The sequence below is a fragment of the Syngnathus scovelli genome, chromosome 5, assembly GCF_024217435.2.
Source record: "Syngnathus scovelli strain Florida chromosome 5, RoL_Ssco_1.2, whole genome shotgun sequence".
Lineage (NCBI taxonomy): Eukaryota > Metazoa > Chordata > Actinopteri > Syngnathiformes > Syngnathidae > Syngnathus > Syngnathus scovelli.
Window position 1 is genome coordinate 10,388,173 of NC_090851.1, and position 24,038 is coordinate 10,412,210.

The 24,038-nt window shown below is 40.2% G+C and overlaps 1 protein-coding gene and 1 long non-coding RNA gene across 4 annotated transcripts; both read right to left on the reverse strand.

The window, feature by feature from the left end:
• Positions 1 to 1,854: 1,854 nt before the first annotated feature.
• On the reverse strand, positions 1,855 to 15,951 carry slc2a15b (solute carrier family 2 member 15b). 2 transcript variants are annotated; one of them, XM_049721011.2, is made up of 12 exons: positions 15,809 to 15,951; positions 14,758 to 14,856; positions 11,280 to 11,440; positions 11,058 to 11,182; positions 10,771 to 10,916; positions 10,573 to 10,705; positions 10,178 to 10,365; positions 7,396 to 7,506; positions 7,110 to 7,211; positions 6,958 to 7,033; positions 4,807 to 4,934; positions 1,855 to 2,632 (listed from the first exon to the last, which is right to left on the reverse strand). In XM_049721011.2, the coding sequence occupies exons 1-12, from the start codon at positions 15,851 to 15,853 to the stop codon at positions 2,405 to 2,407; spliced, it is 1,542 nt and encodes a 513-aa protein (XP_049576968.1). In that variant the 5' UTR covers positions 15,854 to 15,951; the 3' UTR covers positions 1,855 to 2,404. The 2 variants fall into 2 exon arrangements, with proteins under 2 accessions (XP_049576968.1, XP_049576969.1); XM_049721012.2 differs by lacking the exon at positions 4,807 to 4,934.
• Positions 15,952 to 22,251: 6,300 nt separating this feature from the next.
• LOC125968732 (uncharacterized) lies at positions 22,252 to 23,289 on the reverse strand. Of its 2 annotated transcripts, XR_007481357.2 has the most exons (3): positions 23,040 to 23,289; positions 22,804 to 22,907; positions 22,252 to 22,466 (listed from the first exon to the last, which is right to left on the reverse strand). It is a non-coding gene; the product is annotated as an uncharacterized lncRNA (long non-coding RNA). The 2 variants fall into 2 exon arrangements; XR_007481356.2 differs by having other exon boundaries at positions 22,252 to 22,907.
• Positions 23,290 to 24,038: the final 749 nt, after the last annotated feature.

Genomic DNA, 24,038 nt, shown 5'->3' on the forward strand with positions numbered 1-24,038 from the left:
AAAATCGCCAATGTAGCGGGGAACGAACGCTAGTGGGGGAAACGCTGTAAGTATACCACATTAGCCTTGGCGGAGGTCTCTGTTGAGTTTTTCCATGCCTCATGTTTCTCCATCCTGAGACACTCTCATCCACAAGACACACAGTCTATCTCCTCTCTCGACACCCCCCAGCCTTAATTGGGAGTCAGGGAGAGCAGTGGAAATCGCATTAACGCGGGCCCTGTCTGGGTGTACCATCCATCTTCTTTTTTATTACACCGCGCCGGGGCTGCCTGGGCGCTGCCGTTCGATTTGTCACCGGCCTCGTTCGCTGATAACAGGCATTTGTCATCGCCTTGCCTCCCTGTTAATGTCATCATCTCCTCCCTGACAGCGGCGGCCCTCCGCTGGGGAGCGCTGGCGACAAAGCACATCCGTCACGCGAATATTTCCACGGCTAAAGGGACCGCGCACCGCAATAAGCCACATTAAGGCACTTATGAAGGCTGCAGCGCGGGCATGCGCGCGCGCACGCGCCCGTGCTCTTCCGTCAGACACGCACGCGAGGAGTGTGCTCGTTAGTGCGGCGTGAGGGAGGGGTAGAGGTGGGGGCAGACTGGGAGAGGAAGAGGTAATTTGTTGCAATTAATTACACAGTGAGTGTGGCTTTGTTGTGTGGGAGAGCATTTTATCTGTTGGACTTCTTCCTGCGCCAGCCTGTGATGCTATTTGGCTGATTTATCGACTGGCTCTGCCGGAGGGCCTGTGCGCTCGCTCTCACGTGTTCCATAATGTTATCCACGCACCCATGCGGTGTGCAGACTGAGTGACAAGGCACACTTTGTCGGAAAGGCCGTTTCTATTATGTGCAGACACACATTTTGGTCATATCTCTCGGACAGAAACATTTTGTCATTCAATAACTCCAGAGGTTGGACCCCTCCTCTCCTTTTTCAGTCCTTCTTTACGTGACAGCAGATTGGAGCAGAAAATGCTGGGATGCAAACAGTAACCATTCAGGCAAACACTTAAAATTAGTTTTTAGCACTAGCCAATGAGGGGGGCATCAGGGTCATCACACGCACACTCGCAAAACACTGTTACAGGTACTACAGATTTTTTTCCCTCCACTTGTAAGTGTATGATAGGATTTATATGTGAATTACATAGCAACCCCCTTCCACCTCGTACATTCAGTCCTCTCTGAGTAAGATGGACATGCAAGCATGTGACAATATTTTTTGTCCTTGTGCGTGTTAGTTCCGCAGGAGGTCTGACAGATGGATCAAGTAGCCGAAAGGGATCCTTCAGTATTCCGAATGGCTATCACTGTCACATGACACATGCATGGCGCGTTTGTTATTCAGGCTGCAGAAGAGCACGTTTATGATCATGGCAGCTTTCACTGGGAGAGAGCAAGGTTGCACAACACAAGGGGTGGACATTACGTTTTAATGTCTCATTTCCATGTTGATGATGGAATAGCATGGTTGATTCTCATACGCTGTCTGTTGCCTCATCGTTAAATGTAACAAATCAAAGTATGTTATATGGATTACTAAAAATGTCGTTTCATATATATCTTTACTATTGTTCAGGAGTTTAAAAATAAATCATTATTTAATCTGTTATTGAGATAACTATTTTGCTCATTCAATATTAGGTCCACAACTGATGAATAAATAAATGCGCTCTGACCAACTACTTATAGTTTTTCTTAGTTATATTCTTGGAGCAGGCTTCATAAGCAATACAAAAAGATTCTACAACTTTAAAGCCCAAGAAATGGAGCATTATTAAACAATAATGCTGCCCCTTCGGCAAGTGACACAAGGAGGAGATTGTCAAAAAGTTGTAAAACATTTGAAACATTAATGGGTTCTAAATTCCTAATTTTATTGAATACTTCTTGCCTCTGACTACACATTTTTTATACAAAGAAGTATTTTCATACACGACACCAACAAGCATGTTGATAAATAACTCACATAACACAACATAAAATGACTACTACAGTAGTCACAATATCTCTCTTAAATAAAAAGAGATAAACATCACATTCGGAGTGTGAGAACTGTAGGACAAAATTACATTTTGGGGTGTCAAGACATTCAAAATGCACTCGACATTGACATGTCCCGCTTCTGAGGTGTTATATTTACATACATATATGAATGCTCACAAGATGTGTTCAGATATGTGCAGATTGGGTTGTGGAACAAATGTCCTGGATAAATGGCGATTAAAATGCTCGGACGCTTAATTGCCATGTGACTTTGGAGTCACACACAGTAAAGATTCTCTTAAAACATCGTTGGTTGTAACACGGAAGGATAGACATGTGAGTTGAGCCCATAATGTACCTTATACACATCTGTCACAGTTTTGTCAAAAAAAAAAAAAAAAAAAAGTAAAGGTCCGCCTGCTACTTTACATCTCGATGGCCCAGCGTCCCATAGCCGTTCATGTGAGACATTTTCAGATGCTCGTTGGATGTCAGCTCCTCTTCAAGGAGGTTGTTTTTGGTGGCAAACATTTGACTGATTTCCATGAAGGTTTTGTTCTTGGTCTCGGGAATGATGAAGATGGTGTAGACGGCCACTCCCAGGCATATTGCACAGAAGATGAGGTAACAGTAAGGACCGGTTGCCAGCTGTGGAGGACACATGAAGGAAAATAAAAAATCGATTGCAGTGTGGCCACGTTGTTCTACTCTATCCCGCCGGCTGTATCATTATAACTGTCTTATCGCACGTGTTGAGGAAAATGCTTTGTTATAGCTGCAGCAGTTGTGAAAGGGCCATAGAAATAAAGTTGAGTGAACAGGACATGCGTAACTGTTTTAATTGTTGTTCATCGCAGAGGATTGTTTATGTATAGTAAAAATAAAACCCACTAATATTCAAAGAAATAAGATGCCAAACCCTGGAACATTTTGTTTGGTTTGTACCATTTTATACTTGCTAACAAATAGGCGTCATCATCGTTAAATTCGTAGAACTCTGTTTTCATGGACGACCCATGCGGGAATGCTTTTAGTTTATGTTTTATGTAGTGTCGGCCCAAACTTGGTTGTACCCGTTTGGGGATTTGCCTGACCATTCTGCGCCATATTGGCTATTCCAACATAGCGAGGGTGTGTCCTTTGCCTGACGCACCTTACAATATGGTGGATGGAGGTCAGTCTAAAGTTTGGTGTGTTCCATTTACCTAAAAAGTAAGTGCTGGGAATGCCATGCTAGAATTAAGCTGGTGACCATCATTCAAGCTTTTCTCATGCTTGCCTTGTCCGAATATAAACAACCAACATGCAACCTTCATACACGGCGGATGAAGAGGAAACAGCAAGATGCAGAAGGGGTGCCTCTAACGCTTTGCCAGTGTGAGGACCCCAGTTTAAAATCATCGACCCCCAACATCCTCTGGACACACAGCTGTGGTGTCCTTGAGCAAGACAATGACATACTGGACTGCCCTCAAGCCATTTCAGTTGTCCCTCGTTGCTACAATGTGTGCCTTTAACGATGTGTGTTGGCCGTGTCCACTACTGCGATAGGTCAAATGCAGAGGTGCAGATCTTATGCGTGAAGATAATAAATAAAGATTATTATTCTACTCTATCTTTTACAAAAAGTAAAAGGGTATTCGTCACAGCTTATATAGACTGGTGTCTTTTTTTTTTTTGGTCTGCGTGTGTGTTTGTTTCCCTATCTTTCTTTAAGTTTCTACTGGAACAGAGTAGGAGATCATGCTGAACATGGAACACATTTGCACAATATTTCGGCATCACAAAGCCCCAGTTCAAATAGAGATCTGTTAGGAACACACAAATGGAGTTACAAGACATGCAGATGAGAATGAATTAGAGCAGTGTTTACCAACCTTTGTTGACCCATAGCACACCCTTAAAAATGCTGGGTTGAAAACAACCCAACTTGGGTTAAAAATTGGACCGACCCAGGTGGCCAAAACAACCTAACCATTGTTTTTTTTTTTTTGCAAATCACATTTAAATCAACTTTATAAGATGTGATAATTTAGTCACAGACGTTCCCAAAAAGTGGTATGCTTTTCTTTCAGAAATAAAGGAATGACATTGGGTTCAAAATGCACAAAGCTGTAAACTGTTACTTTGCCTTGCTGGGAACTAAGCAACTAATTCTCTGAGTTTAGAATTGCCCCAGTCGAAATATAAGATCACTCTCTCGTTTTGGTTAATGTTGCAAGACAAGTATGCTCTTAACAATCTGTTAAATGTGTGTTGTGTTAAGTAATTCATTTTCAGACTTGACCCAATAGCCTATACTATGCTACCGTCGTTTGTTTTGACAGCCAAGCAAAAGTGAAACTCGCAATCGCCACGATGGACAATTTAGAGCAGCGGTTACCACTGGCAGCCCCCAAGTAATGAATCACACACAGACCTGTTCTAAAAACAGCTCACCAGAGAAATTACACTCCCGATTGCCTAATAATGATTCAATCGTTGTGGATAATGAATGTGAGAAATCATTAAACTGATCAGTGTCTTCACATAGATTCATATTATTCACTTAAATATGATCATTTAAAGTAATTCGAGCAAATCTGTTATTTCCAAAGTGTGGATCAAAATGGTAGCCCTTCATAAGAAATAGTATCTCACTAGTTTTGTGGTTCTGAAATGTAATTCCTTAGCATTTGCATCTACCAAAAGGGATTCCAATAAATTTTTTGGGATAGTTTTATGTCAACTCGTGAAGTTCACCAGATCAAATTGAAACCTTCACATGCAAGCCAATGTCTTTAGATCAATAATTAAGAGTAAAAAGAAGAAAGTGTTCTGACCTCAAGAAAGGGAAAGACAAAGCCAATGGTGAAGTTAGATAACCAGTTGAGACAACCTCCCATTGTGTAGGCTGCTGGTCTGTGCGACTGTTTGAACAGCTCCGCCGTGATCAGGAAGGGCACGCCGGCTACGAGAGATCGTGAAAAATGTCAGATTTCTTAATCTGATAGCACTTCAGAAGATACCAGTTTTACTCAGCAGACAGAGTCTGTCTGCCTTGTAGTAAATAAAGTGAGTTATCACAGACATTTGGTGCTATAAAATTTAATCGGCAAATAGTTTTCCAGAAATTAAAGCAGTGACTTTTCTTAACTAACAATAAACGCAATAACATTCCGTTATGCTCCTTTTCCAAAATTTTAGTTCTTTTGTGACGAGGAGGACATTTTCCAAGTTGGAAATGGGCCAAACCACAAGAAAACCACCTTAGTCAGTAATTTTTTTTTCAGATTGTCTGTTGTCTTTAAATACACAATTCTTCATTGTTAAAAGTGATGAAGGAGAAAGATGCATTTTCTCTCCAATGCTCCAACGATAAGTATTACAAATGCCGCCCTCGTTATCTGCGCATGATAATTGCGCAGATGAAGGTTTAATATTGTCGGGCTAATAACTAGGCCGTAATTTGTCAACATCTGCGGTATGTATGGGAGGCGTCACGGTGCGTGCAGGCTTTAGTCTGACGGAAGCTGCATTCATCATGCCGAGCTGATGAACAATGAGCCATTAAAAGTCTAATTGCGGCAACACAAACCCTCGTCTGTGCGCCGAAGTATAGATTTTTGCCTGCTTGACGAATGACGTCGTGTGTGCCGGATTCTCCCCAATTCATCATCCTCGCAGGTCCGCTCAACATGGCTTCCAATGTTGTAAATGATTGCCTCTTAATTCACTTCACTCAACTCTTTCTCTTGTATAAATGACTGTGGGAATGGATGTAGTGTGGCACTTAAGACTTCCTAATTTACAAGACTAATGAAATACAATATCTGTGTGCAAGCGAGATGGAGAAAGAGAGAGGGAGGGGATGCGGCTGGCTCCATCATGTCCAGGAGGAGGCAGTGTTACCTTGCGCACAGGACATGACCCACTAGTTGGCCTAAAATTGGGCAGCTTGAACCCAAATGTTAAGTATATGGAGTCATCCTACAGTCTTGCATGAACAATTTAAAGAATATATACACCACACTGACAAATGTGGGATTGTCCCTCAAAATTTGCAAAATAACTGCTCCTGTACTTAATATTTTTAACAAATCAATACATCACAAATGTATCTATATGTAACTGGAATCGCCGTAATTCCCGGACTACAAGTTGCTGCTTTATATTCCGATTAGAATTCAACCGAATGACCAAACAGAATGAAAATTCCGTGTGCATGTGACTATTCTATTCTGATCTGCTGTTGACATGCGCCACTACATTAATCAGAACAGTCGTTCTACACCTGTGTGAGAGGGGGAGATCGATGTAAACGTCACGTGATTTATCAAGATGAGTTCAAGTGCATCAACAACAATGTCACTACCCATTAAAAAAAATAAAAGTATACACTGACTAGTCGCAGTGATCAATGACTTTTCTGGGAGGCTCCTGTGTCTAGCAATGTTCAAATGTTTACCTTGCCACTGTTTACGGAAATTAAAAGTTTTGTTAAAATCATCTGTGTGACATGTTTCTTTATACGTACATATCCCATTATAAAGTGGAGACCCACGGCAATATGTACACATTTTTTTGTGTGTCTAAATTGAGCTATTGCGGCCTCAAATCAGGTGCATTTTGTAGTCCAGAAATTACAGTATTATAATAATAAAAACACCTTTTGCTCTTGAAATAAAATGTATGGTGATGGAATGGATGGGTGACTGGGGTTGACAATATGAATGTTGAAATGTACGTTTTGTGGATTAACATTTTAGACAAAGTGGCACTGTTATTGGTGCATTCATTTTGCTGCACAATGAAATTAGTAGCAATGTTCCTTTCAAAATATGATGTTATAATATTGAGTCTGCGTTTTGTTTTCAAGCCACAGACCAAAGTGTAAAAAGAAAAAGTCATTAAAGAACTGTAAGGGAAGACAGTAAGCAAAAATATAAACTGGAAACAATTGTCGCTAATTGGTATTTTGATATAGTATTCACCTGGACCGATGCAGAAGCCAGCAATAATCCCAACCACGCAGCCCACGCTGATGTAGCGCATAAAGGACAGCTGCTCCTGTAATTGGTCAAGTAAGTCATCATATTAAAGTTAAAAACTATGATTGAAGTGGTGAAATCAAATGTTGGTGTACCTGGAAGAGGACCGACACAGTGATCCCAACACAGCAGAGGCTCATGAATATGTAACCACCAATCATCAGAGGTCTCCGACCTACACGCTCAATTGCAAAACACTGCAAGATAGGAAACAAGGTGGTCATCAACTGTCTGCTTTAAACATCAGCATCTAATTCATTTGTCTGCATCTAACAAATAAATCTATTCATTATTTCCTCTGTAAAACAACCATACTACACAATACAATGTTTTCTTCTGTTATTCATATGTGGCAGGTTTTCTTAGCATGTGTGCACTCACACCCAGCATTCCGGAAATGACCTCGATGGCTCCAGTTCCCACTGTGGTATACTGAATATGGGGTTCTGGAATTCCAGCATTCTTGAATATATCATTTGTGTAGAACCAAATCTGAAATTGAGAATAACAAGACAACATCATGTGAAAAGTCTTATTTGCATGCATTTCATCATTGTGATCATTATTATCCCAGCCCACGTCACTCGTTCATTTTAGTGGCAGCAAATCATCTGGAGCAACATGTGACAAGCACTCCCTTTAAAATTAATTTGTGTATTGTCATTAATAACATTCTGCTGATGCAACATCTATCTCTTAGATGAAAACAGACAATAAAACCAAATGATTAAGTGTCAAAGAATGAGTTTGTGAACTCCATCCTTAAGTTTTAGACAAATTTTGCAAGATGAGCAGAGCAAGCAGTGAGTGAGCTCAAACAGCTCCGAGGCTGATGTCATCCCTCAAGGTGCAGCACAAGGCTGGCACCCTGAGGGCTCCTGGCACTTGCCTGCAAGCACTCATCTGAATCTTCTGAACCCACCTGTCCTCTAAGCTCCATTTGGATCCCGTTTATAACTTTGCTGTCAAGTAAAAGGTGAACCGCATACTGCTGTGAATATCATAAAACTGAAGGTCACGATCCAAATTTAACATTCAAAGGGTAAAGAATATAAAGTTAATATCATTCATGTTTTATAAGCATGTTCCCTCCTTTGGTTTCTAACACGTCCAATTAACAAGAAAGTAGCCTGTAAAGTGGCAGATGGAATATGGCATAAGAAACTCCAATTTTAATAGCTGCCAACAGCACGTTTCAGGCATCCGTGTGAAGTGTGCATGTTCTGCCTTTAGTACATGTGGCACTCACTTTTATTTACCGTATTTTCTGGACTATAAGGCGCACCAAATGATTCCTGAGCACGGCACCGCTGCTGCTCACTGCTCCCCTCTCCCCCAGGGGATGGTTCAAAATCACATGGGGATGGGTTAAATGCAGAGGACAAATTTCACCGCACCCAGATGTGTGTGTGACGATGATCATTGGGACTTTAACTTTAACTTCCATCCCCACGGGGGTCGCGGGCGTGCTGGAGCCTATCCCAGCTGTCATCGGGCAGTAGGCGGGGGACACCCTGAACCGGTTGCCAGCCAATTGCAGGGCACACAGAGACAAACAACCATTCGCACTCGCACTCACACCTAGGGACAATTTGGAGTGATCAATCGGCCTACCAAGCATGTTTTTGGGATGTGGGAGGAAACCGGAGTGCCCGGAGAAAACCCACGCGGGCTCGGGGAGAACATGCAAACTCCGCACAGGGAGGGCCGGAGGTGGAATCGAACCCGCACCCTCCTACCTGTGAGGCGGACGTGCTACCCAGTGATCCACCGAGCCGCTAACTTTAACTTAATAACCTAAAATTTTCTCAAAAGCCAACAGTGTGCCTTATAGGCCGGTGTGCCTTATATATGGACCAAATTCCTAAATTTAAACTGGCCCGAAGCATTGTGTCATGAAATCAATCATAAGTGGCTCGCTGAAGACTAAGCATCATGAATCAAAAAGACTATGGATCATTATTTTGTGATTCTAAAGTAATTCGTTGCATCTGAAGTTGAAATAAAAAAGATAAAATGGAGACTGATTTGATTTGAATTAAAAATCTGACATGATGCATTAATGGTGCGTCTTATAGTCCGGTGTGCCTTATATAAGGACAAAGTTTTAAAATGGGCCATTCATTGAAGGTGCACCTTATAATCCGATGCGCCTTATAGTCCGGAAAATACGGTACTTGAGTAGAATTAAGCTAATTTAACCATGCACAATCTTTAGAATGTTTCTGACGTTCTTTTCATACTAGCATTGTTTTTGAAGTACTGTCCATCTTATGTGCGTTACTGTGGACTGGTCGCCAAATATTCACAGAACGTGAAACACTGTATATGTAGTACAACTACATATACAGTACATACGTTCTTTCCACTCAGCTGGTTTTTCCATTTTCTCTGCTCAGCTTTTTTCTTTTGTGCCAGCTGGTTTAAAGAAGTAAGGAGAGTTTCTTCTTTCTAAGAGCAACATCCTGAGACTGTACACTCAGCAGAAAAGGGAGTCTTGATGACATGAATCAAGAAAATGGTCCCTAGTGATGAACAGCTAAGTGAATGCCTCAAGAGCAGAAACCCCACGATGACAAGCAAAACTAATGTGAACCACTAATGTAGATGGGTACAGTGGATAGGGAAGACCAAACGCTTGTATGTGAGGCACAGTTATGGAAACATCTGTGGAGAACTGGCAGCAATTATGTTTAGGGGTAGAAGTGGGCTTGATCCATCCAAGTCCTGCCTCTCAAGTAAGTTACGACATGATAAGTTGCATCGGAAATAGACGGCTGGATGGAACTCGCATGTGTTCATTATGAGTGCTTGAAAATGTAAAACACGCTCCGTGTTCATGTTCCGGTGTGGCAGTCTGGAACATCTGGGACTGGCAGACCCAGCGGGGTGTACCCCTGCTGGGATTTTGTTGTAGCGCGTGCCTGAAGCTTCCACTGGCACAGTGCAGTGAGTGTTGCCTGTATGTAGATGTATCAAACCTCCAATGGGGGCCAGCGCTCTGAGAGGAGACCTGAAGATAATGAGGCGTGGTTGTTTGCCCCCTGCTTAGTGGGACTGTGATATATGGACAGGAAGGCATACAGATGGAGGGAGCACAGCAGGGAGCTGCCATAATAACTGCGCAAACATGAGCGAGTCAATCCAACTTTCCTCGACTCACCGCATCAATGCCAGACAGCTGCATGCCGATGTTGACCACCACAATGGTGATGACTTGCCAGCGAACGCAGCGGTCCATAAGGAGTCCACACACAGATACAGTCTGGGTGGAGGACAAAGAGCGTTGTTCCTCCTGCATCTCCTCCACCTCCAACTGGATGTTGCCTTTAGCGCGGAACCACTTGAGAGCTGGAAGACAGAAGATATGGCATTTTAAATCTGATCGATAAAAAAATGATTTTAGTCAGACATCCTACAAACCGATCGCTTATCAAGGAAAACAGTGATGTCATTCTTAGAAAATAACTCATGTGGGATATAATATGTAACGAGTCCAGTCATCTTATTGAGGACAAGTATAGAAAATGGATGCTTGGATATAGCACAATTCCAAACCTGCAATGGTGGCATGAACATTTCCTTTTTCTATCAACAGGTACCGTGGGCTCTCGGGAAACCATGGCAACAGCATCAGCTGGACCAGGGTTGGAAATACTATCAGGGACATGAGCAGAGGCCAGTGCTCTTCCTGTAAGGAATCAGCAGCTCAAACGGACAGTAGAAGACTCATGTTGAACACTGTTATGTCAGTACCTTTCCCATCAGCTCTTGGAGCCCCAGGACCTGAGCAATGAAGACCCCAAGACAAATATGGATGCTCGGAATAAGACCCAGGAAACCTCGTACATTCTTGGGAGCAATCTCACCAAGGTACATTGGCACCACACTGAGAGAGATACCTGTTCCATCAAAGAGAGATTTTCAATGCTCTTTTTCAATTTGATGATATTAGACATATTTTCCGATTTTTTTTTTTTTTTAAATGACATAATCCTAAAAATACGGCATGCTTTTGGAATTTGGGGTACAGATGGTCTTACCGGAATGTACTCCAACAATGAAGCGCCCGATGATGACCATGGCTGGTGCCCTCCATGCTCTGCTGAGGCCCATAAGACCTCCTCCAACAAACACAAGCACAGTTGATCGCACCAACGTCCCCTTTCTGCTCAGACACATACATTTTGATTGAACAATAGGTGTTTTTAGCCACCAAATTGTAAAGTAATTGATATTGACTATGACACCATCAACACACTGACCTTCCATACTTGGTTACGAGTCTTCCCACTAACAAGGCTCCAATCATTCCACCAATAGCAAAGATAGACACAGTGAGGGAATATAAGACTGTGAGGTGCCTCTCATCTGGAATCCAGTTATAATTTTCTTGAAGTGTCTCGTTGTAGAAGTTTTTGATGTACTGGTGGAGGAAAAGAAGTTACTAATGCTACGACTATTCGAGCCATCAAGCAGCCAAGGCAATGTAAAACGATGACAAACAAGCACAATCACATCAATACACCAAATATAGTATAAAGATGGTGCCCATCGAATTCAACCATTATCATCTTAAGAAGATTTAGTTAGAAACTGCACAAATAGTGCAACAATAAATGAAACGGGTGACACAATTGCAGTAAATTTTACTGCAATTATATCACCAGTAGGTGCAAATATTGCTGAAAAACACTTCACATGAGTTGCATTTAAAAGAAATCGACACTATAATTCCGACTGTGAGATGATTCACACATCCTGAATGAAATAAAATAAGGACCACACTCAACATTACATAAAATAAAAGCAAATGTTTCCACTTTGTGTTGAGTAGAGTTTTGTGTTCTGCTACAATTCTCCCTGCCAATGAATTGATACTGTTGGAAAGCCTGTTTGTTTTCCTTTTACATATTTGAAGAGCTCTCTTCCAAAAGAAAATAAATGTGATCTTGCATGACAATCATTGTGCAAAGAACATATTAGCTCCTCTATTAACCAATGAATTGTTTGAACAGGCAAAATATATTTGTTTGTAAAATGTTCAATATGAATAAAGAAATGTCATGCTGTCATGTCAATGTCACGTTTCCCTAAAAAATACAAATGTATTTATGTACTGTACAGTGCGATAAAAAACAGCTCTTTATATAATGCACTTGAACATAATGTTTGTGGACGGTCCCTATTGTGTCTTGAGCGGTTTGATAAAAGGATCAGAGAGTGAAAACGCTAACATGGTGACTAACCAATGAGCGGTGACTGTGATTTTAGGTCCATAGAATCCATTACGTGACAACAATAATATACAGGATATATATACAAGATATACATATACAATAATAATAATAATATAATATGGCAACGGCCCATAACATAATAAATTTGCCCTTTTAAAAAAATAAATAGGCCCATAACCTGATAACTGTTCAATGCTGTAATAAAGGTCTTGGACCTATAATGTAACAACTTACCTTTGACCAATACCATACCAACATGTTATTGGCTGTTTGTTACATTATTGACCTGGTAAAAAATAAAATAAAATAAAAATCTTTTCAAATGTTATAATGGAGCCCATGATGTAATAAGACACTAATATCACTTAATTTAACTTTTTCATTTTTTTTTTTCCATTTTCGCATTCACAGACTGATTGTCTACCAGTCCACGTTAGTCTGTTTTTTTGGCCAAAATCAGCTGGGTAAGACTCCAGCTCCCCACAACCCTGCGCAGAATATAGAAAATGGATGAATGGATTGAATCAAGCTTTTTTGGATCAAGGTTTTCTCTTGCCTGTCACTCAACCAAGTTTCTTCAAACTTTCGGAAATGTTTTTCTCTAAGTCAGATGAAGACCACAACAAGAAAACAGACTGGTGGATGGATGGATGGATGGATGGATGGATGGATGGATGGATGGATGGATGGATGGATGGATGGATGGATGGATGGATGGATGGATGGATGGATGGATGGATGGATGGATGGATGGATGGATGGATGGATGGACGGACGGACGGATGGATGATGGACGGACGGACGGACGGACAGACGGACGGACTTACGGACGGACGGAGCAACTGAGGTCAGCAACACAAAAAAGATGTTGCTTGGACAACACTGGTGTAACAAATGCATAATGAAGCCTACAAGTCACATGTACCGTAGTTAAAGATTTGTCCTAATCACATTAACCGCTTGTCGATTAGTAATATTGCATGACGTGTAGGTCTCTGGGATCTTGTCCTTGACATGTGGTGCGTAAAAATAAGAAGCTGCTTCTCTGCGATTAGCTTTGCCACACAAAAAAAGACAAGTCATGAGATGTTACCACGAAGGGTCAGGTATATTTTATCCATGAACCATTCAGCATTTTGTTTATCTATTTTGTATATATGTATAGCAGGGTGATGACCTCAGAGCTGGAGCAACATGATAGGATTTAACTGCAGTGCTTTGGTTAAATATGGTAAAGCAAAGCACACAATGCTTAGAAAATGACCTGGAACTTTCCCATTTATTAAGATAACTTTATTCTTGGCTGCACTTGTGATTATTACATTTCCTTTCCGGTTACAATCTCACCTCTGACTTTTTAATGTGGAACTTACGTGTTCCCTCTGTGATTGTGGACGTTCTCTCCTGCTACTCAGGATCTCTTTCACACGCCGAAAACATGCATGTTGGATTACTGAAGACTAGAAATTAGGGATCGACAGAAGGTTTTTATGCCGATCTTTGAAAGACTGTAAACCAGATTATCGATTAATACGAAGAATACATAAATAAAAATGTTTCATCACTTCCACTAATATGCGAATTAAAGATATAACATTTGACTGTTTTACAATACTTTGCCCATCAGTATCAGATTTTTAAACAGAGCAAAATTTGAGGACAAAACCATGCAAAAATAAAAGCATTAGAAATATTTCGGAAATTATTTCACTAAAGTAAAGCTAAATCAACTTATAAATAGAAATACTTCTATCTTGTACTTGCTGCTGCAAACTGGAGGTAGGTTATTGTTTAGGTGGAACAACTCGAAAACCTTAGCAACGAAGATAAACAAAAGATGGGCAAATGAAGAATATGTTGACAGGCACACATGACATGAGTTTTTGTCATGTTCAAATTCAAATTCAGTGTGTATGTACTGTTTTATGAGAGACTAATAGAATAATAATTGGCCAAATTTGGGCCGATGTTGATTATTGTAAAAAGTGCTCTAATTCAATCGGTTGGGCACCACTAGAAATAAATGTGAATGGTGCGAAAGATTGCTTGTTTTTCTTTGTCTGGTGGTCAGTCCAGGGTACATTACTGCACTTCAACTGTAATATGCTCCAGCATGTCTGTGACCCTGAACTGGATAATCAGTACAGATGATGGTGATAACAACCAGAGCTTAATCAAAATGACAAAGAATATAAGAAAGTACTACATTTAGTGCAGTACGCTAACCATGAAGCCCGGAAGCTTCAGTATGGGGTGAAATGGAAACCGTTCTCAGTTCTCTCCAGTTGAGCACCGTATCAAATCAAGCATTGACGGGTTGATCAAGACACAGAATGGAAGCGCTTTTCAATTTAACATGCAAGGCCGCATGACCCGGCATGACAACTGGATACAACGTCTTGACACGTTTGCTTCAAATGGTGTTGGTTCATAAGAGGTATTTGAGGTTTTCTAAGGGATTAGGCATTAAAAGAATGGAAATATCTGCAGCAGTCATACAAACCTCTGCAGGAGAGTTGACCACAGCAAGATTGAATCCATAGAGCATGGAACTGCCAAACGACGCCAGAAAAGCCACCGCCAGCAGTGACTTTGAGAGGTTCTGAGGAGTGGACAAAAATTTAAAACACATTAAATATAAAGGATTTTTTTCCAGCAAACATGAGACGCACAGTAACTTATTCCCAGTACGAGCAAACTCATACATACATTTTCTTAATGTAGGGAAGCTTTTTTTTAATTACTTCTATAGGCTACGTATTTATGAGGCCACGTTTGGTCTTGTGTTGACATTGTAAATTGGCAACAACACACAAGAAAGTTGAAAAGGTTACCAGAAATATCTGTCTGTCCAGCAGGATGTCAGTCAGTCAAATGAAACAAGATGGCATTCAAATCTGAAAGCTTGATTAATGTTGCAATGGAATTTGCTGCTTTTGTCAGTTTATTCAATCAGATGTCACTGGGATAAGAACCACACGAAACTAAAAATAAAAATCAGAAAGCTCAGTAAGCTGCTTTCCCATAAGGTTTACTCTTTTGAAGACAATCTTCAAATTTTCTGTCTTCATATCATTTGATGGATTGAAGCTATATTTACATCACCTTTCCTGTGTAAGACGTTTCTCCTTGGAGACACAGAGATTTAAGAGACAGGAAGCAGAGGCCTTATCTGGTCATACAATTCATGCATAGACATAAAGAAACTTAATTTAGCAACAAAAAGCCTGCCGGAGGGTCACTACAACACGTGGGGTGCTACAGGATAATGTTGCCCAGTCAGCATTTAATTTAACTTCATTAGCGGCAACATGAGTGCTTTTATTTTTAGAGGACACATTTCCACATATTCTTGTTTTTTGTTACTGTTTAAGTCAGTATTTTCCCCCTTTGTGTCTGAGTTTGTTCTTCAGGTTTATCCCATTATTTACCCTCCTTTAAACGGTTTGCTGAAAGTAATGCAAGTGTTTGAACACAAAACAGTGACATGCAACTTTCAATTATCTCCACCAGGTTCTAACTTTCTTCATCACATGTGATATTTCAGTACTCACCGAGTTGAATTTTGCATCGTTTAACACCAAAAGTTCCTCCACCATTTCGACGGTGCAAAGCAAGTCCCTCCGTAAGAAATAAGGAGAATGTGAAATTCATGACCAACTTTATTAGGACACGCACATTTGTACTTCCCCGCCGCTGTGACACTGACGGGGGCGTGTTGGGGGCGGAAGGTTGTTCAACTTCAAACTCGTCATGTCACGTGGTACAACAACGCGTGTTTCGTCATTCCATTCTAACTATTATTGAGGCAACAGACAATATTTTAACATTGAAAAATCTCACAGAACATCCCTAAACCTAGTGACACATGCACTGAGAAAAGACAAAAATATATTAGAACAGACTCAATGGGTATCTTCATTGGTAAAAACAGATATACAGTTATCCCTCATTTATCGCGGATAATTGGTTCCAAAAACCACCCGCGATAAGTGAAATCCGCGAAGTACGGTCACCCACAAGAAGTACTGGGCAGGCTAACGAGTTAGCGAAAATATGCTAATTCGCGATCGTGCTAACACGCGAAAACGGACTTCTAAAGGAATGTAAACGAACATTTGGAGCAATACTACATTATCCTAAATGTTAGACACATGTTTCCTCAATTTAGAAGTTTTATTTTGACTTTTAGATGTTATTTTTTTAATTGTGAAAAAAAGTCTGCGATGTAGTGAAGCTGCGATAAACGAAACCCGAAATAGCGAGGGATCACTGTACTGTCAGAATGCAACATGATGAACCTTTTTGACAATTTGATGACATTTCTAACACCAAGAAATTATTGCAGTACATAACAAATGCTCATTGTATGAGCAATCTTCTCAGTTGTTGTCCATCAAGGCCAAGAACATTTTCTCTACTGGCCTTAGTGTTACTAGAAGCACTGATTTACTGTAAATTCACGACCAATGATTCACAACAGTCTATTTTTTTATTGATTGAACTTTGAAGACCCATTTTTATTCTTTGGCTTTTGACTGACTTTTGAATGTTACTGTTCTGCTATTGTATATTATTTTTTGTTTTAATGTACTATTTTCGCTGTCTTTGTGGTTGTCCCATTGCTATATGTGAAGCATATTGTATTTTCTAATAGAAAATACAAATAAAAAGCAATAGATGCTTATACATTATTTAAAAATATGTTATTCTATCATTGTTGTTTTTTCCATTCAGATATTTTAGCCTCTATGTGTTGCCATGTTAATCTAATTTGTCCAAGCCTTCAGAATCGGTAATCATAACTGTAAAGCATTTTCTTTAATTCTGTTTTTTCGTGTTATTGTATAAATATTGATTCCGAACTGCTCCAGATGCTGTAGGTGGCACAGTTGTTTGCTATTATATTACATTTTTGTAAAATGTTGATGGTTTCCAGTTCCATGATTGTAATGATGTGCTACTGAGTTATGTGACATGTCTTAAATACTGATGAGTGGTGACTGAAAAACTCCCCGTGATCTCGAATTTTAGACAGAAAACCAGTTATTGAAGAAAAGTTCAGTTTGTCTTCTTTACATTAATCTCCATAAATAAGTTGTTCCGCTTAATGCGTGGCTGCATCATTGTCCTCAAAAGACAGTCGATTGTACAGTCTTCTGACTGAATAAACTGACATTTGTTTTCTGCACATGACTGTCTTGCGTGAGGTGGCATGTGGAGGCCTCCTAATGGCCTCCTTTAGTTCCACTGCTCAGAACTTCCCATATGACTAGCCATCACCACTCTGCAGTACCTTTATGATTTGCTCTTTAGTTTTTCGTACAGCATACACGACCTCTGCAGGAGAAAATATGCTTGCACAATGACATTTTTCATCAGTGGCACTTTCAGAATGCATGCTGTGTTTTTTTCTTTAGTCTACAAGGGGAAACATAACATAGTTGCTGTAGGGAATTCATTTTAAGCATGGCAAATATTGGCCCTGACTGATGGATCTATAAATCAGACGCAGTCCCAGGTTCTCACACAATCGGTGAGCTAATTCCCTAAATCTTCTGGATTTCCTGTCATCCATCAGACTTTGTAGCCCCAGCCAGTCATCTGAGCCTTCCACACAAGTGAAATTCTTTGTGCCTTCTTATGTGTCTCATTGTGAAGTATTTGCAATGTCATGCTGCTTTGGCGTGTAACATCAATCACATTTGCTGCAAAAAAGGGCAAAATGTACACGTATAGTAACATTTGATAAAGAGAGTCCTTTAACCCTATCCTACATAAGTCAGTAACCCTCCATGCTAGATGTCAATTTTGTTATGCAACAATAAGAGGTGATTCCCTCCTGCGTTTATCAAAATGCTAAATCAGCACAAAATAGTTCAATCATTAGGACTTTCCCACTGTATCCGCCATTGAGTTGATTTAGGATGACCAAATTTCAGATGGGTGTGATATTGGCAAGATTTCTACCAGTAATTTGAGTAGCAAGAAAAAATTATCTGATTTCTCTAAAAAAAAAATTGCATAACTCCAATAAAAGATGATACACGTGTTTTGATATGATTCAATCTTATCTAAAAGTTTGAATCATTCGATGTGATTGATTGCATCATTAAATTGCCTTAATTTCACTCAAAGAGCAACCTCCAACTGAAATTAATGCTAAAAATAAACTAAATAGGCTTTCTTATTTAAATACATTATTAGGTGCCTTCTGTGTGCAATGGCGATACTCAGCATATCAATAATTAACGAGTGACTTTTTTTTTAAATTTGCCCTCCCTCAGAAGATCATGTTAATCAATGTGAAGGTGTTGACACAAGCATAATTTTAGCTACATCAAACATGAAATTTAAGTTCTAGTCTCCCTACTCAGCTAATGATTGTCACTGTAAAATATCATTGTAAAATCGGAATCCCGCATAGTGTGTCAGTTTGTGTAGGACATTGGTCTCAAACCCAAAGCCCGGGGGCCAGATACGGCCCATCACACATTTTATGTGGCCCACAAAGACAAATTGTGCATCGACTACATGTCAATTGCTAATTGTCTTTACTTTTAAAAAATAGAGATTGCTTGCTCTTTTTAATATCTGAACAGATTGACTCATCTCTGATTTCAAAAGTAGTCATCAGTTTGTTGTGTAGCCTACATTATATATAAGGTGTTGATAATCATAACACCCTTTCGAAGGAAATTACGACTACGATGCGGCCCGTGACAAAAAGGGGTTTGACACCCCTGATTTAGGGTAACTGACAAACATGACATGGTGAGAACACACAATGCCAAGATTTGTATTAATACGAAACATTAGGGGACCTGTGCTGAGGAATACTTGGGGGATAAAAAGACTATATTACCAACACCTACACCTTTTTGTGATAATGATACATGCAAGCGTTGATGTGTGTGCTAGCAGCCCATTATTTCAATAAACCTCCACTTGAATACCACTGACAGATCATCTGCTCAGAAAAGTAGATATTGAGGCCTTTAATCAGCCAGCCCCCTCCGTGCCACTGTTGTCTCTTGTGCAGTATTTAAATTCCTCATTTGCTCAGACAGGATGGGCTTGTCCCCCATTGTTCTCTCCAACAAACTGGGGAGATGATCGTGTTAAGTGCGCCCATGATTGATGACTGCTGATGAAATCTAATATAGTCACGGCATGTCATCGTTTAGCAGAAACAGAATTAGAGCCCGCGACGCTCGCTGATAAAAGTATGCAAATGTACTTAATGTTGCTGAGTTGGATTTGCCGCAAGAGAAGTGTGAGGTATGAGCCGTGGAAAGAACGATCGTGTGACTCCCTTACAAGATTTGACACATTTAAAAACCTTGAAGTGGAGTGACCGGGCTCCCAAGCTCTCCCCGGGGTTATCGGGAGCTCAAAATCCAAAAGCTTTGAAAGACTTGAAAGATAAAGCTTTTCACCGCCGATCCGCAATGTTGCACTGATGCTGCGAGAGAAATAGCTCATTGAGTTGATGAATAATTGAAAGCTCTGCTGAGCTGAAAGCAAATGAGACTATAAAGACTCCATGATTGCTTGATGGCTCTGAACAAGTCCTGGAAAGGACGGACAGTCTTTAAGCAACCTGTGATGTGGCAATATTCCACAGAGCAATAACAGCCATAAGAATTTTTAAAAAGCAAACATCTAAAGGCGCCAACTATACAAGACTGCTTCTAAGTAATGGATTTTGAGTTTTAAAATTACAAATACATTTCAAAGACAGCATCTTTACATTTTCTGTGTAAACCCAAGAAACGTAGTACATGATTTTTTTTTTTTTTTGTTCCGATTTAATAAAAATGGTTATGCCAATCTAATCCGGCCAGGACTTTCAGAATTGACAGGTACAGGCTAATGTAATTTAAACTATTTTGGGAGTATTTCTTTGACCAAACATTCGTCCTCACAAGGCATGACATTGTCGTATTTGTCTCCTCATTGACTGTCCAGAGCAATACTTGTTTGGAACTGCACCAGATGATGTACATGGCACAGTTGCTGATGTTACATTGTCTCTTTGAATAATATTGATATTTCTTATAATAGTGATGCAATTATTTTGGATTTAAGAGGTGGATTAAGTTGCAGAAGGCCCAGGTACGAAATTCATTGCCTACAGCTGATTATGACCTCAAATGACATCTGTGTAGTCAATTATTTGGTTAGCATTAGCTCTGTAACTTAGTCTACTTCCATTTTCCCTGTAAAGGTAATTTCTTTGAAACATTTTCTTTTGATTTAGGATTATTATGAAGTATATTATTATGAAAATGCATTTGTTCAAATAAAGGCTTCATTTTATAATAAAAACGGCTGATTATCTCTGCAATGTCAGAAACCGTAAAAAAGAAATATATGTTTTCTACTGCCTCAAGTGGACTTTTACATACTATAGTGCAACTAATCCAAAAGCCACACATGCAGACAAAAGTGATTCCGATGACAAGGTAGAAATGCTGTCTAGCTTTTTTCCAAATCTCCAACTGACATAGCATGCAAAGCTGTAATTGTTTGAATGATTTTTGGATAGTCCATATAGAAGGATAAAAGAGGAACCCCAGCAAATAACTTTCTCACATGCACTAGATTGTTGTCGTGTGGATTTAGAGCCTTGTCAAAGCAGTCATAAGTCTCAGCGACACTCTGTCATCCTCTCCCCTCCCTTCCCTCCCCTGCTCAGGGTTTTATCCACTCTACAACTATATTAGCAGTTGATTTGGGTGGAATGGATCTCCCTCCTTCCATCCCCGCCTATTCCCATTGGCTGCGACTGGCCCTCAGCCCAGCCCACCTGCTCGGCGGCGCTCCCCTTAATGTGACTGGCCGAGGATGATGGATCACCTCTTGTCACTTCCACCTCCTCTTCCAATCAACAACCACCCATGGAAATTGATTGTTCTAATTTGCTCTCATTATTATTATGATATTAAGCACAATATACAGACACAGCTCACTGTCAGATCTGGGCATTGGCGTCATTAGTTACTGGAGCTGGAGAATATGCCTCGGCGGGATTTCTCCTTGCAGACAGTGAGATGTAAAGGAATCAGCGAGCACAAGAGAAACACATTGCTTTTCTTAATAAGATTTGCCGCGCAGACCCTCGCTGAGGTGATGTAGCATCTAATTAAGTTCAAATACGAGCATCTGGGAAAGAGACTAGGGAAGATATGATTAAGTTCCTCCATGTTAAGAGTGGGAGATGCAAAAAAAAAAGAGTCAACTCTTATCTTAGTTTCAGCAAATGATGCAAATACGCTGGAGGATTTATATTAGGGACAAGTGGGGCAGTGCCCTACTAGATCCAGCAGATGGTGCTTGGTGATTAAATTGGGAAATGATTGCATTCAAATAATGTGCTCTCACAATCTGTGTTGTTTTGGAGTCATTTACTCTTCAGTTGATGTTTAAATTTGATCATGTTTGCGTTCAATCTCTCTGTCCTTAATAGGCCGTTTATGACAGCATAGTGGGCTTTTAAACGAGCTATAAAATTAAGAAGTGACTAGAAAATATAGTGCTTGTGGTCTGTGCTTGAGTAGAAGTGCAGGGAAAAAAACAGACTCTGAAATGTCCTAGTTCAATACAAAAGTGAAAATTATTGATCGAACTGTCATTATACACAATTTAAAAGCTGTTTTCCGCTTATATTAAGTTATATCATGTTCACACAGAAAAAAACACTGTTGTAGCTGTCAAATGATTCTCTTAAATAAAGCCATGGATAGGAAATATCCTGCTGCTCCAAATCTGTTACATCATTGTCTTCACCGCTTTCTGGTATTTTGCTATTGCAACTGTACTTTTTCTAAATTAGAATCAATCCATTTCTTGTTCGGAATTAAGTTTACCTCTCTGTATGCTTTTTTAATTTTTTTTACATCAGGTCATAATCTGCAGAATATGACGAATAATAAAGGAAAACCTGTTTTGCTAATTTGTGACAAGTTGCCAGGAAACAAAATACAGAAGAAAGTATGGATACCAGAAGTACAATTACAAAATATTTATTCTTTTTCCCTCCACATCACGACGCAAATGGGAACATTTTAGCCATTCAGCATCGTTGTCAAGAAGTCCCAGGCAAGGTGTGGAGTGAGCTATGCTCTCCCCATGCTTAGGGTTGGGGTAGGGTCCATGGATTCGATTTTGAATGGTTGTTTGTCTGGTGTGACTTTCTGCACCTGCGACCTGACAAGAGGTACACAAAAAAATCCAAGGCTGTTTGCAGTTTTAGTTTTACCGAAAATCCCAGAGCACTATTTGTTGTTTGTGCGGTTTTGTACAATGCTGTTAGAAGAGAAACTAAAGTGGAGGGGAAAAACAGCAAGTGAGTGGAGAGTACTTTTCCCTGTATGTGGCCTTCTTAAGTGGATGGTGCCCCATTTTCCAATATAAAAATGCCACTGTGCAAATATACAGATATTAAATGCTTAAATCCAATTAAGCTCCCTTGGTTTACTTCACAGAGGGGGAGATGTTTTAAACATTTTGGATGATTTGGAATATGTAGAACAATTCATTTTACATTATATGTCGTTTTGGCCTAATCGGTCCGGGTTTGTTCTTTGACTTTGCACACGATCTTTTCTCATTCCTTCTTTAAGACAACATTTGGCTTGGTCATCAGATCTGGAAAAGAACAACCAAGGTCAGCAGTATTATTATTCAGAGTGCTATTCCCCCCCACCTTTACCCCCGGCTGAATTCACAAGGCTGGTTTGAGATGGTACAAATGAGACTCCAAAAGGCCAAAGCAAATACCATGGAAATCTGCTGATCCAGATATTACCGCAGCAGCGCCTCCAGCTGTATACTACTTCGATGTTCCATGGACCAAAGTGTATCCCCAGCCATGCTGTTACCAGCCCAGGGTATATTGGATGGTGCTTACATTAACACACAGTGTCTAACAAACCGCTTACGCTCCTTTAATTGGATTACAAGGAGAGCTGCATTCCCATTGGTGAGATTAGGAGAGTCCGGGCACAGAGCCGACACCAGCATTCCCCACCCTCGCCTCGCAAGAGCAAGCCATCTGATTCGTTGTCCTCCTTAACGACCTGCAGATGCCAGATGTTTGATTGGTGGACTGGCGCTGGCCTGGGTGTTTATTGGTCCGTGACGGTGTAATAAGGGGGGGATGCCAAGTCAACTGCCAGAGTGTTTAAGTGTCTGCTCTGATCTAGAGTTGATTAATGATGCTATCTATTTATTTACTGGTCTTAACTACACTTACAAATACACAGTACTTGTTAATGGTAACGGTGAATGCCAGGAGAACACAACATTCTTGGCATATTTTTTTCTTTTTGGTCGACATTGGCCAGTGAAAGTGGTGTAATATTTTTTATTGTTTTGGTACTTGGGATTCGGAGCACTCTTGTTTATAAGAATGTAAATTATATGTTGAAACGAAATAAATGAATGCACACAAAAAACAATGTTGGCATTCTGTGTTTAGTTGACAAAACAAAAAGTTTATGGAAAAAAATTGTTTGTATGTATTTATCTGTAAATTCAGGGTCTCACAGATGCTTTTAAGTAAAGATTCGAGAATTTCCTTTGTAAGAAGATTCAAATGTAAAGTGTGGGAAATCCATCCATCCATCCATCCATCCATCCATCCATCCATCCATCCATCCATCCATCCATCCATCCATCCATCCATCCATCCATCCATCCATCCATCCATCCATCCATCCATCCATCCATCCGTCATTTTCTGAATGCTTATTCTCACCTGGGTCGCAGACTTGCAGA

Coding starts and splice junctions, on each gene's coding strand:
- slc2a15b (XM_049721011.2), bottom strand. CDS start 15,853: ATGGTGGAGGAACTTTTGGTGTTAAACGATGCAAAATTCAACTCG. Junction 10,917..11,057: donor CATTGTTGGAGTACATTCCG/GTAAGACCATCT, acceptor TTGATGGAACAG/GTATCTCTCTCAGTGTGGTG. Junction 7,034..7,109: donor CTGTGTCGGTCCTCTTCCAG/GTACACCAACAT, acceptor GACCAATTACAG/GAGCAGCTGTCCTTTATGCG.